At 36.5% G+C, this 13,337-nt stretch overlaps 1 protein-coding gene across 44 annotated transcripts in view; it reads left to right on the forward strand.

The window, feature by feature from the left end:
• The window catches only part of RIMS1 (regulating synaptic membrane exocytosis 1), a 607,640-nt gene that overhangs the window by 455,164 nt on the left and 139,139 nt on the right, over positions 1-13,337 (forward strand). For 19 of the 44 annotated variants that reach the window (XR_015132287.1, XM_086316267.1, XM_086316269.1 and 16 more), the window contains 2 exons: positions 4,485-4,568; positions 12,760-12,831. The exons of 11 other annotated variants lie outside the window; for them this stretch is intronic. Coding sequence is in view for 32 of the 33 variants with exons in the window: in XM_086316267.1 (XP_086172393.1) it covers positions 4,485-4,568; positions 12,760-12,831 (156 nt within the window). In the remaining variant the exon portion in view is untranslated. The remainder of the gene's footprint in view (positions 1-4,484; positions 4,569-12,759; positions 12,832-13,337) is intronic. 14 more of the 44 variants (XM_086316228.1, XM_086316249.1, XM_086316235.1 and 11 more) reach the window with 1 other exon arrangement.

A 13,337-nucleotide genomic window follows, 5' to 3' on the forward strand; every position in this document is an offset into this window, starting at 1 on the left:
TTTGAAGAAACCGTAGCCTTGCTAAAGTCCATCAGAGAGTAGTCTATACTTGCCACCTCTTTTTTGTACCTTCCAGAAAGTTCTGCAGTCCCGCCACTTTGCTAAAACCCTGCCATGGGTTACCTTGGCCTCTACCGGCACAGCAGCATTTTACAACATCTTACAGTCACTGCTGCCTCTAGAATCTTTCCTTTCTCAAGCACACTCTACAAATTCCCTAACGCCTCCATGTCAAGTCAGTCTCCTTTACAGGCTTCTTTTCCCCCGGTCTCCCTCTCACCTTTCCTCTGTTGCTCACCCATCCCATCTCTGAAATTCAATGTCTATCAAAAGTTTTCACACTAATACATATGAGGACCACAGTCCACTGGAGCTGGTCAGGCCAGACCTTCCCTTGAAAATGCCTAAGTTCCTCAGTGATTGGCAGACCCTGCAGGCATCAAATTCACTGTCTCCCCTCACACCCTTTGACAGCAAAATGCTTTGTTTTCTGACATGTCCCCGTGCTTTGACAAATTTGACATGTAACCATCCACATAATCTGGAAATACGTCTCCTGCTCCTTTGTCTCATTGAGTAAAACAGAAAGTCCTATCAATTCTCCTTCAAGAATCTTCAAAACAGATTACACCAAAGTCCTCCTCCACTTCCAGTGTCATTCTTGCCCCCTAAATTTCTCATAAGCTCTACTAATCATTCTGTTAGTTTTCGTATGAAGTTGTCTTTCCGTTACAATTAAAATACTCTTTTCTTTTTGTTTTTATCCTCATTTTTCAAAAAGGGGGTCAAATAACCATATCTCCTGTAGAACTTCTCCTAACCTCCCTCCCACTTCCCTTTCTCTGCCAAGCAGAATTATCGATGCTGTTTTCTGGATTCACATAGTACTGCATACTTTCTGTTTCACTTAGGCAAGTATTTTTTTCCTTTTACTAGATTTTCCTCCTGGAGGGCAGGGATCATATCCGGTTTGTCGTTGCTGTTTGTTGCAATAGCATTATTATTATTATTTTTACTTAGTAAATGCTCAGTTTGGGGATTTGAGGGCACTTAAAAAACACTCCCTATTTTCTGCTCCGAAGTCTGTGTCCAGTTGTGAACTAGACCCAGGAACTGCAAGGTGGGAGATGTAGTCATCACCATAGATACAGTGAGCAAGTTCAGGAGCCAGACTTCAGGCCGTAAGCTTCCTGATGGCTCAGCAAGAGGCTGCTGTTTTGCAGTCAGACTGATTTGGAAAGAGGAAATCAGAGAGGGCTAAGTAATCTGTGCCTGATTCTTTACCACAAAGTCTTCCCTACTCCCTCCTTGTGGTGGACAGACACCCAAGGCAGGACTTGAAAGAATTTCCCTCCATGTGAAAACACGAGGCCTAAGATAAAGAAGTTCCTGCCTAAAACTTAGCAACTGTTAACTTGAATTGAAATAGATAAACCTTATTCCAAAATGTAAGTACCTATATTAATTTTAATTTTCAATAGTATTGGGGAAAATGTTTTAAAGAACTCCATGAATAATGGGAATAGACCATAAAAATAAATGTAATCAATTCTCTCCTTTGGTCAGGTTTGGTTTCTAATATTACAGAACTTCACAGATACTTTTTATGTGTGCAGCTTATGGAATGAAGGATTTGCATTTCCAAAAACTTTCTCTTTCAGGTAACTAAAACAGCCCTGCCAAGAGTTGTGCACCACTGAAAGCTGTGTACACATGCAAGCATAAATACTAGTTACACATTTAAATACACATGCATTTGGCTTAAGGTATATCCATGGTAGGGAAAAGCCCCAAGATAAGAACCATTTGATTGCTTGCTGAGGACAGTCAGTTCTAAGTCCTTGTATTGCCTCACCACTATCGATTTCTCAGTTTAGTTTCTCATTTCTTACTAGTATTACCCCCAAACCTCAAATCTTATCCTCTTTATTATCTACTTAAATATTTGCAAATATTTATTCATTATTTATTCTGTGCTGTGCATAGTTGATATCACTGCCAAAACAAAGCCAAACAAAACTTTGTAGACCCTTATTTAGGGACCTCCTCTGCAGCCTGTTCCTTCAGTCCCACAGCCATCAGAGGGACCTTTGCCCCCTGTTCTGAGGCCAGTGAAAAGGATGAGCTCTCAGTAAACAGACTTCCTGAATTAATGAGTTTAAAGTATCTGAGATTAAAGCATTATTAATGTAACTTGCAGGCAAGATGATTTGGAAGGAGAAATAAAGAAGCAGCTGTTGTAGTTCAGATTTGCAATGAATGCCCCCAGCGTAGCGTGCCTTTTTCACTTCTAGCATGAAAATGCATGTGGAAGGTGTTTCATTCAGTAATAACGAATAAAGATTCTAACTTTGATCCTCTTCATCTGTTTGGCAGTAGGAACAGAGAAAGAAGTTGCACACATTTTAAAAACATATAAAACATTAGTATATTTAATGCTCATAAATGTATGTTATTAAAACTTAGGTAATCTCTGATCTTTGGGGGAAAAAATAGGTATAAGTTGATCTTGCTCTTATCATATCCAAGATACAAGGGAAAAGCAAACCTTTCTTTTATTGGGACTACATATCAGCATATTCAGAAGGACTTTGAGTGTACAGATATAAATGTATGATGCTAAATGTTTCTTCAGAATTTCCCTTTTAATAGCTTGCATTCACTGTGGCTTGCTTCTAAATGTACGTCTCTCTTCCCATGGCTTTCCTTGCATGTTTCATAATTATAGCATTTTCTTTAATTTTTGCACTTAAATAAACACAAGGACTGGAATTTTGCCTCAGGAAGCAAGGTTATTCATAATCCTGTTGAGTGAATACTATTTATTCCTTCACAACTGTTCAAAGAAAATCATAATGACTCTATATGTGTATTTTCAAAGAACACCTTAAGCTTTCTCATGACTGAGTACAATTTCATGTAGAAAACACTATAGCTGTAATTCTCTTTAAAAACTTTAGAAATATTTTTCTTTATTGTGTCTGCAGAGCAAAAGTCAGTGAAAAGATATTTTTTCAAGCATTCCAACTGAATTGACCAGCTATTTAAATTATTTAAAATAATTAACTCACTTGAATGCAACTTTATTTTTGCCTTCACAAACGTGTAACACATTACAGAGGACATGCCACACAATTTTGTCTTGTGCCCAAATTCTGCTACTGAGTATCTCTACTTGCTGTACCGATTGCGCACAGCCCTCCTTGAATCCATCCAAAGCTGAGAGATGATGAACAGGTTTCCTGGGGGCTCTCAGAGATGAGAGCCTGCTGACCAAGGCTACCCTGGTCATGTCTGTAGCCCTCTGCTGCTTTTGTGCAGATTGATAAATCCAGGAAGCCAAGCTATTAACGGCAAGGAAAGATGGCTTTTAAAAGATATTACGACTGATCTTCTTTGGATTGTTATAAAATCTTATGGTTAGATGAGCCTTAAACATCATTCAGTGATTCTTTGTTACATATGAGGAAGCCAGTATGCAGAGAAATTATCCTGCTTGCAATGTGCATATCTAATACATTAAAATTTCCAAAATAGGGCTGTTTAGTCCCTTACTGCCTCTTTTCAGTATTTGCCCAGATTTTTGTAATTTGTAGTTACACAGACTTAATATCAAGATAGCTTAACAAAAAAATGAACCAAGTTTTGAAAGTTCATTTGATTGTTAATCATAAAAAATTAGTATTCTTCTAAATGCTGAAATAAGAAAACAACTGTGTAGCTCACTGATAGATCCTTTTGCAAGTTAAGATTAGCAGACTATTTTAAAGGTAATGCTATTTTACTGTGGCATTTATCTGCATTTCCCACTTCTATACGTCAGTGGATTTTGTTCACAATATTTTAATTTCAATTATTAACCCTCAGTTTTCGCCAAGGAAACTTATGTAGATGTCACTAGTAGCATTTCTGTGAGTTATTTCTTCGTGTCGTTGTTTCTACACTAGAGAGTACATTTATTTCTTCTGCCTTGTATCAAATGTACATACCTCATCTTTGCCACTTTAATCCAATAATTTCAAGACCTTGTATCAAGTAAGCACTGGCAGCTTCTTAAATCTATTTTGTTCAACATCTGCTAGATTCTTAACCATGCATACTTATAAAGTTTTATATACATATATGTAAAATTATATGTACATACATATACATATATATATCTCATACATATATAGAGATATGTGTCTATAGATAGGCAAACACACACAACCACATTGAAAAGAAAAAAAAAATACACTTACTATACTTTAGACATCTTCCCAAATGAGTTTCCCTATTCACATATAAGGCTACCAGTTTTCTTTCCTTACAGCATTATCATTTATCTTTCCAAGGCTTGTAAAACTGAAGAATACATTATGAAGCAAAAAGCCTACACTTTGCCTTTCTGGGGTGCTTTTCCAGTCCTCTTGTTCCATATATTCTTTTACTTTAGGAGTTACTAAATGTCCTGTTTTTTCCTGTCTTGTTCATTGGGCAAACAGGGGTAGATGGTCCCCCTCCCTAGATAGGAGACGACCTCCTAGCCCCAGGATTCAAATCCAGCATGCGTCTCCGGAGAATGACAGGTACTTCCTCCTCCCAGACAAGTGGCTTCCAGAGGCTGCCAGGCCATCAGGTGGAGGGTAGCCAGACGCGTGTGGTTACTGCGCCTTTCTTTCAGGGGGGCAGAGCCCAAGAGGTGGAGATTCCAAAACTGAATGCGTCCACCTCTGATGAAGCACCTCAGAATATTTTCTGAAATGAAAGTTGTATGCACAGGGCGTGGTTCCAAGAAAGAACGTTGGGTCCAGTGGGAGAATTTTCTTTTAATGAGCATTTATTTCAGGGTTTCAATTTTCTAGAAACATATTTAACTATTGCTTTTGTTTACACTTGACTAAAATTCTCAGGTCCTTTAAGATATTTTAAAGACTATCACAGAGCCTATTCTTTTTGTGGTCCTGATTGATGGTTTGATCTTCACCATCTTGTTTTGTCAATGATGAAGTTTAGGCTTTTAGATATATTCCCTGATTTAAAGTAGAATACCTGGTTCTTACCTGTTTTATGAATATTGTGTTTTTAAGCCAAATATTGTCAAGGGCTAGGGTCAGTCATCAAGGTAGGTTTTTGAAAATAACATCAGTGCTTTGAACCCACTCCGTGCTGTGATGTCGTAAGTGCCGAAGTGTGTTTTTCCCTTGCTTTGTTTTCCTTCTGGGCTGTATTAAGAGTTGGCCCCGTTCTCCTATTTTGTGATAGTTGTTATACATAGCGCATATCTTCTCCCAACTGGCCATGAAAGGCTTCGGGCGTTTTGGTTGTTTTGCTTCGGGTGAAGCAGAAATTCAATCAACACACGGGTAACATTTATTAAGCAGATAAGCAGATGGGGTATCTCAGATATGGAGTCATGCCAGCACACAGGTTTTTATTAATTTATCTTTTAGTATGTGTGTATATAGTAAAGTAATTGTACCTTTAGTTAAGAGTGATATGATTTATTTTCTGTATCTGTAAATTGTCAAGATATCGTCAGGATTACAATTTGAAAGAAAAACTAAACATCATCACTCAGAAAAAAATGAGTAAGTCATCTTACAAATGTTGGACCCCAAGATGATATTTATGGAGGTTTTTAAAATATGTTATTATGCTTAAATCTTTAAGACCTTAATATGACTTACATATTTGAAATGTAAATCTAATGTTTTCTACTGCTGTCTGATTTCTAGGATAATAGAAATCAGACTAGAAACATTAGTAAAATTTCCAATCTAAACATTATTATAAACATAAAGTCTTTTTGAATAAAAATATAAAATAATAATGTATATTAAAATTTAAAATGTGCATCCACAGTGCTACTCATCCATTCAACAAATATTAATTGTGTGCTTATTTATGTGCACTGTTCTAATGCCTAGAATCACAGCAGTGTTTAAGAAAAACTGTCATGGACACCAAGGAAATAAAATTTCCTTTTATGAAAGGCTGTTCTGGGTTTCATTTTATATAATGCCTGCCAGAGTATAAGACGATTAAGTATGATGCTCTTTGTAATGAATATAAACATAAGTTTAACTGGGTTTAGAATAAGCAACATGGAAATCCAAATAATAATTTCAGTTCTTAACATTATGTGAGATGAGGATTAGTTGAAAATTAGTTGTTTTTTAATAACCTGAATTAACTCTGACATTTGATTTAGTAGATTGTATATATCATTGTAAAGGTAGATTTTAGAAGCAGAAATAGTCCTTTTAGATAAGATTATTAAATGAAACTCTTACTAATAAATAATAATTTATTCCTAATAAGTAATTCTGAGCATATATTTTACTTGTTATTATAATTTATTTGTAAGTAAGTTCTGGGTTCAACAAAGGGAAATACATTTTAAATGGCTTGACCCTATGATTTATTACTGTAGGGAACAGAATATTATTTATAGTATTTAAAATATACTTTTATTAAAATATGAGTAACAAGTGCCCATAAAAATTAGAGAGAAATTACTGTATCAGCTGATGTAGAAAAAAAAAATCCATTGGTAACCTGAGCAAACACTTAATACTTGCTTTCCTTTTTACCTCTTATAAGCTTTATTTACTAATTTAGAAAAATTTGCAAATTAAGTGAACATGGCATCAGATTTGGAGATAGTGAATGTTCATAAGAATTTGCCATCAGATAAATTTTGAACTAGGAAATGGGTAACTTTAAAAAAATATTCTAAAATCAGTGACAGTTTATGTTATCAGCCATTGGAGTTGATAGAATATTTTCTTTTTTAGTACGTTTTAAGATGTATTTTAATGCTTCACTAGCTTGAAGGTACTGACTCTAATGTTCTGATTAAAAATATTTTTGCATGCGTGTACATATTTTTGTACATGATATTTTTAAAGATGCAGTTTATTGATGTGACTTTGATAAAATGGGAAATATGAATGGAATAACACTATTTTTTGTGATTTTAATTATTAGAAAAAGTAAAGTATCCCACTGTGTTAAAGATTAATTCTTGAATTACTCTGCTGTTCTAGTTCTAATTTCTTTTGCAAGTAACCAGATTTCTGTAGTTGCCCACACTTGCAACTTGGAAGCAGCTACTTGCCAAGGAATTTTTAACCAAAAATATCATGTGGTTCCTCTTATTTGAAGTGGATGGATCTTCTTTCTCCACTGGAAATATTTCTAGGATAAAGAAATTATCCACTTTTCCACTTCCAGAATTCATACTTTTGCAGTGTAGGTGCAGAGTTAATATAGAACCACTTGTAAATTCAGTATATTACTAGTCATTTTTGTTTGCTTCATAATACTTATTATCTATGCTTTTCAAAAATGTCCTTTATTTAAAGGAATGAAATATACTCATATACTAAAATACTTAGTCTTTTTAATGGCTGTAGTCATATACATAAATATCAATAATAAGCAAAAGGGTAAATGTATCTAAATTGTATGCATCCATCTTTACTGCATATGAACATTGCTTAAGTAGATTCTTAATCTAAATTTAATATTTTCTTCCCAAAATTATGAGGAAACAACATGATGATGAAGATTTGCATTTCACATCAGACCATCTGGAGAATCAACCAGAATATATACAGAAATATTCTTATGACATCAGTGTTAATTATAATTAAAACATTATGTGGTAGAACTTATTACTCCCCAAAGCAGAACATATTATATTTTCATTTTATTAACATGTTAATTTTTCACTTTAATAGAATTTTAGTATCTTTAGAAAAGTGGTGTTTATCAGTGTCTTCAGGGAATTGTTCTAATTGAGCCTAGTTATTGATGAGGAAAGGAAAATATCACAAAGACAGATTTTTAACAATTGCCTTGCATTTCATTAGTACATTTTATGAATCTTCACACTTAATCTAATAGAGAATGATAATTGAAAATAGGACGTCCAGAAAATTAACTTTGATTAGGAACACCCCCACTCTTATGATTATTTCTCTCGCTTCCACTTAATGATATAATTGTTGTTATAACATATTTGAATAGACCTTTATAGCTTTTCAAGAACTGGGCACAAAATCATACAGCTATAAGTTGTGATTAAGAAAAAAAAAAAACTGAGGATTTTCTGATTCTTGCATACCTAAACCAGAGAAACATTCTTTAAGAATAATAAAAGATCATTAAAAATTTTAATGTAACAAAATGCATGTTAGAACCCAAAATAGCTAAGACATGATGGAAATGCTATCACTGTTTTTATTTGATTTTGTTGAGGTATCCCTTCAATGAATATCAAATCATTCAGAGTTGCTGGATGGCAGAAGGGCAGGATCGTGGGCCATGATAGCAGTGTCCTCACCAATTGACTGTGGCCTGTATTTCCCTCAACTAGTCACTCAACCTTCCTGGGACTCATTTCCCTTTCTGTAGATTTAGGTGGGTGTAGATGGATTAGCTGAATTCTGACATGGCTTAAGACCCTAAACTGTGTCCATGCTGCCTGGTTGCATCATGATGAACATGCGTTGGGCCAGTAGTGATAACTCTTCCTTATGCCTAAGGCAGTAACCAGAATGCGTTTCTTATATATGGTATTTTATGTTATACTGATGATCAGAAAACAATGTATGTCTAAATTGATTGATATAAGCTGAATTGTATAGTCCTAGTTAGATTTTTACTTGTTATAATCTTTTAGACTCTTAAATTCCAGTAGCATACTCAAAATACTACTTTTTAAACCACTTATTTATTCAACATATATTTAATGAGAAGCTACTATGTGCTGGGTGTTGATGTTACAGACACAATACCTGCCCATAAAGAGCTTAGGAAAGAATGGTGTAAGGTAGAAGGTATTTCTTTTCACTGTGATCCTTTTTTATGATTCTGTGGCCAGTAGTTTCAGGAAAACAGTACATGAATATAAATTGATGGTTTTAACCCGGGTGGCACTAGTGGTAAAGAATCTGCCTTCCAATGAAGGAGATGTGGGTTCAATCCTTGGGTCGGGAAGATTCCCTGGAGTAGGAAATGGCAACCCATTCCAGTATCCTTGCCTGGGAAATTCCATGAACAGAGGAACCTCACAAGCTACAGTCCATGGGGTTGCAAAGAGTCAGACAAGACTGAGCGACTGAGCACAAGCACGTTTACACATCACAAAACTATTCCAAGAAAAATCTGTCTTTACAATGTACAATATATTCAGAGAAAAGACAGTAGAATTTTCTATTTTCTTCTCTATTCTTGCTTTACACTGGATTATTACAATCAAGTGTATGTCATTTTAACTTAACTCCAGGATTCTTTTAAGTGGTTAGAAAAATTATAAGGACATATCCTTTGTAGAAATCTTTAGAAGAATCTTCAATAGAGTAATTGTCTGTAGCATTTGAAGAGAAAAAAGGGGCATCCTTAAATAGAGGGTTAGAAACAAAAGCAAAAACACAAGTTAGACACATGAACCTCTTTGTGAATATTTATCATCTAGTTATGGGGCACTGACCTGAGGTTGATACTCTTATAGATGAGTAAGAGTTTTTACTTTAGGGAAACAAATACATATTATTATCATTTTAAATAAGACTTTTATAGCATTGATCTCTTGCTATTCTAAGTAATGCTAAAACTAAAATGCTTATTCTGTGTCATACTACAAATACTATAATACAAATAGTAATATTGACATATTTAGAGTTATCAAGGGAGAAGGCAGTGGCACCCCACTCCAGTACTGTTGCCCAGAAAATCCCATGGATGGAGGAGCCTGGTAGGCTGCAGTCCATGGGGTCGCTAAGAGTCAGACACGACTGAGCGACTTCACTTTCACTTTCCACTTTCATGCATTGGAGAAGGAAATGGCAACCCACTCCAGTGTTCTTGCCCAGAGAATCCCCTGGACGGAGAAGCCTGGTAAGCTACAGTCCATGGGATCCCACAGAGTCGGACACGACTGAAGCGACTTAGCAGCAGTAGCAGCAGAGTTAGCAAATCTGTGAGGTGATAGTATTTTTGCCACTTTGCAAGTAGAAGAAACCTGAGGCACATAGAGTTTGAGTAAATTGACTAAAATCACCCAGCGAAAATCACTCTTTCATCATTCAGAAAGAGGGTGGGGAATAAACTCAGTTTTGCTCTGGGATCCGTGTTTTTAGCTACCACGATCCAGTGTCGTTTGTGCCACAGATGCAACACGTTCCCAGATACTGAGATTATAGACTCTCAGTTTACGTCGTGGGTTTGACAGGCAAGGTCCATGTAAGAGCAACTGACTTCACCCCTGCAAGCCTCAATCTGCTGCTTCTTAAAAGGATGAAAGTGAAGTATGCCTTCATTGGATGGGAGAGCTTAGATGAGAAAAGACAGCAAGTTCTTAGTAGATATTTGATATTGTTAATATCAGCGCTGTCATCATCACTATCACCAGGCACTGTGATGATCAGTCTTACATGTGAGCCCATTAAATGTTAGAGATGAGAAGAGGAAGAGTGGAAGTTTTATAGAGGAAATAAAATCTCCATTGACTTTGTAGCAATGACTAGGGATACAAGAAAAGCAGAGAAGGTCTAAAGGATGCTCATCACCTTTTCATTGCAGGGATGTAGAAAGTTGGTACAAAAGCCTGCCTCTTGCTTCTGGTCCTGCCCTTTGCACCCACACACACTTCCAGAGCATCTTCCTTCAAACTGCAACCTGCTTTTATCTGAGACCCAGTCCCTCAGGCACGTCTCTGAACTGTGTTGCCCTGGTTGACTTTTTCTCGTTGTTCTCATTATTGATCTGACATGTTATATAGTTTACTTGTTTGAGGGGTTCTTGTTTATTGTTTGTTTTCTACCATAAAACACAAATTGTTTGAGGGCAGAAATTTTGTCTACCTTGTTCGCAGATGTAGCCCAAGCAGCTGGAGCAGCATCTGGCATATAAACACAGTATTTGTTCAATGAATGAGTGAAAACCCTTAGTGATTGTGAGTTTCAGGAACTGGCCTGAAACTCTGTGTCTTCACTTGGCTCTCACACTTCTCATAGGGGACAAAGGACTCTGGCTCTCTCGGTCCCAGGACACTCTTGGGACCAAACATGTGTGTGTTAGTCATTCAGTCATGTCTGACTCTTTGCAGCCTCATGGACTGTAGCCCACCAGGCTTCTCTGTCTGTGGAATTCTCTGGGCAAGAGTACTGGAGTGGGTTGCCATTTCCTTCTCTGGGAGATCTTCCTGACCCAAGGATCAAACCTGGGTCTCCCACATTGCAGGCAGATTCTCTACCATCTGAGCCACCAGAGAAGCTTGGGGCCAAGTATAAATTTCCCCAGATAATGGACCACATGTTGTTTAGAGCTCAGGCCCCTGGGTCTGCAGACCTCTTTCCTCTGCCTTCCTTCCTGATCACTTCCTGCTCTGCACCTGGTACTTCCCTCTGCTCCAGGAGAAATCTTTGTCTATCAGTGACTTTCCTCATTGATCACAGGCATGTGCTCAGGACTCCTCTGCTCTCCTGCACCCCTGGGCCTTACAGAACTGGACGTGTGCTGGACACTTGGAGCATCTGGCATTAATATATCAAAAGAATAGAGATGGGAGACTAGATCTTAAAGGTTCCCATCACAAGAAATTTTCTGACTTGAGTGGTGATGGGTATAGACCAGGCTTATTGGGGTGGTCATTATGTCACACATCTGAAACTAGTCTAATGATGTATGCCAATAACATCTCAAAAAAAAAAAAAAAGCAGAGTTTTCTCCTTAACATTGTTGGAAGGAAAGGATATCAGAAAATAAAAATATATTGTAGGCAACCAGTTATCTGAAGTGAGAGTCATTCAGTCATGTCTGACTCTTTGCAAGCCCATAGACTGTAGCCCAACCAGGCGCCTCTGTCCCTGGAATTCTTCAGGCAAGAATACTGGAGAATTCTGTCCTTCAGGATAAACTTTATTGCTTTTATAGTTTCTCTGTTTGTTTTTTTTTTTTTTTTAAATAAGTGAGCTTCTTGACCACAGTATTTCTTATTTATTTCAAATGTATTGTAGTCCAGACACATTTTAGGATGAATAGATAGATGTATGTAAGCTGCCTTGGGGAGGTCAGTTGTATGTATAAGCATTATTTCTGTGGGAAATGCATTTCAAGTTTCAAATGTTCAATATACATAAGTACTTTTAGAATATAGAGTAAATTGCAAACTTTATTAGTTCTTTGGTTTGCAATGGATGATTAGCTTTTTAAAATACTACACAAATACAAAAGTATATGATAATTTTAAAAATAATTTGAATAGTTGATTTTTAAATAGTTTTCTTTATGTCAAACACATTCCCCTAGAGCAGCCTAGAGCATATTTTTGGAGGAGAAAAAAAGCAAAGGAAAACATCTTTGTAGCATCAGGTTTGAGACTTTCAGGGTGGAGAGTACTTCCCCTGTGTGTGATCTTTCGGCACCTAAACCACGACTGTCATCATGTTTCTCATCACTGCGTTTCACCATTGAGTTTGTTTCCGCCTCAGTTGCCAGCAGGAGTCTCCTTGACATCAGGACTGTAGACTTTCTCGTCTACACTGGTGGGGTGTCAGCTTCTGTGCTTCCTGGTGGGAAATTGTGTCTTCTGCACAACACCCGTTCTCATTTTTGTTTTATTTTAAGAAAGTACGGATTGACAAAACCATTTAGTAAAATAGTTGCCATTTTCCATGTCAGTTGCTTTTTATCATTGTACAAGATGACCAGATGACTGTAGCGTGATTCATCATATATTTTGTGTTTCTTTAACATTTCATTCCACAGGCACTCCAGAAAGTCTGAAAGATCTAGCATCCAAAGCCAGACTAGGAAAGGCACTGCCTCTGATGCAGAAAGGTAGGCTCGGTGTTGTGCTGTGCAGCATCTTCTGTTTCACTAAGATGTTCTGGGGCACCTCCTCTCTCATTTTACAAGATTGGTGTTTAAACACAATTGTAATGCTTAGAGAGACATTCCTGTTGAGAAATCTCCTACATGGGGATAGCCTCATTCAAAAAATGAGAGATGGATAGTTTGAAGGCAACCCCTAAGTCTTAGGGCTTAAGAAAATTCTCATGCATTTCTCTTAGTGATCATTCTGATCACTAAAAAACGATTAAATGCAGTGTAGTCCTATATACATATTAAGACATTAATATTTTGTTTCTGAGATGATTGAAATGTTACTGATGAATATGTTACCTGAAATATGCAAGTATTTTGAGTGTCTGTTATTTATCCAAATGATGCCATCTTCTTTAAAATCTGTTCTACAAATGCATAATCTGAGTCTACTCATAACTACAACTTAAGATACTCGCTAAGTTAATGTAGAAATTAAGTGATTTCTTGTATTTTGTTTG

The sequence above is a fragment of the Bos grunniens genome, chromosome 9 (assembly GCF_055505025.1).
Source record: "Bos grunniens cultivar Pamir isolate PY7600 chromosome 9, Bosgru_T2T1.0, whole genome shotgun sequence".
In the NCBI taxonomy this organism is placed as follows: Eukaryota; Metazoa; Chordata; class Mammalia; order Artiodactyla; family Bovidae; genus Bos; species Bos grunniens.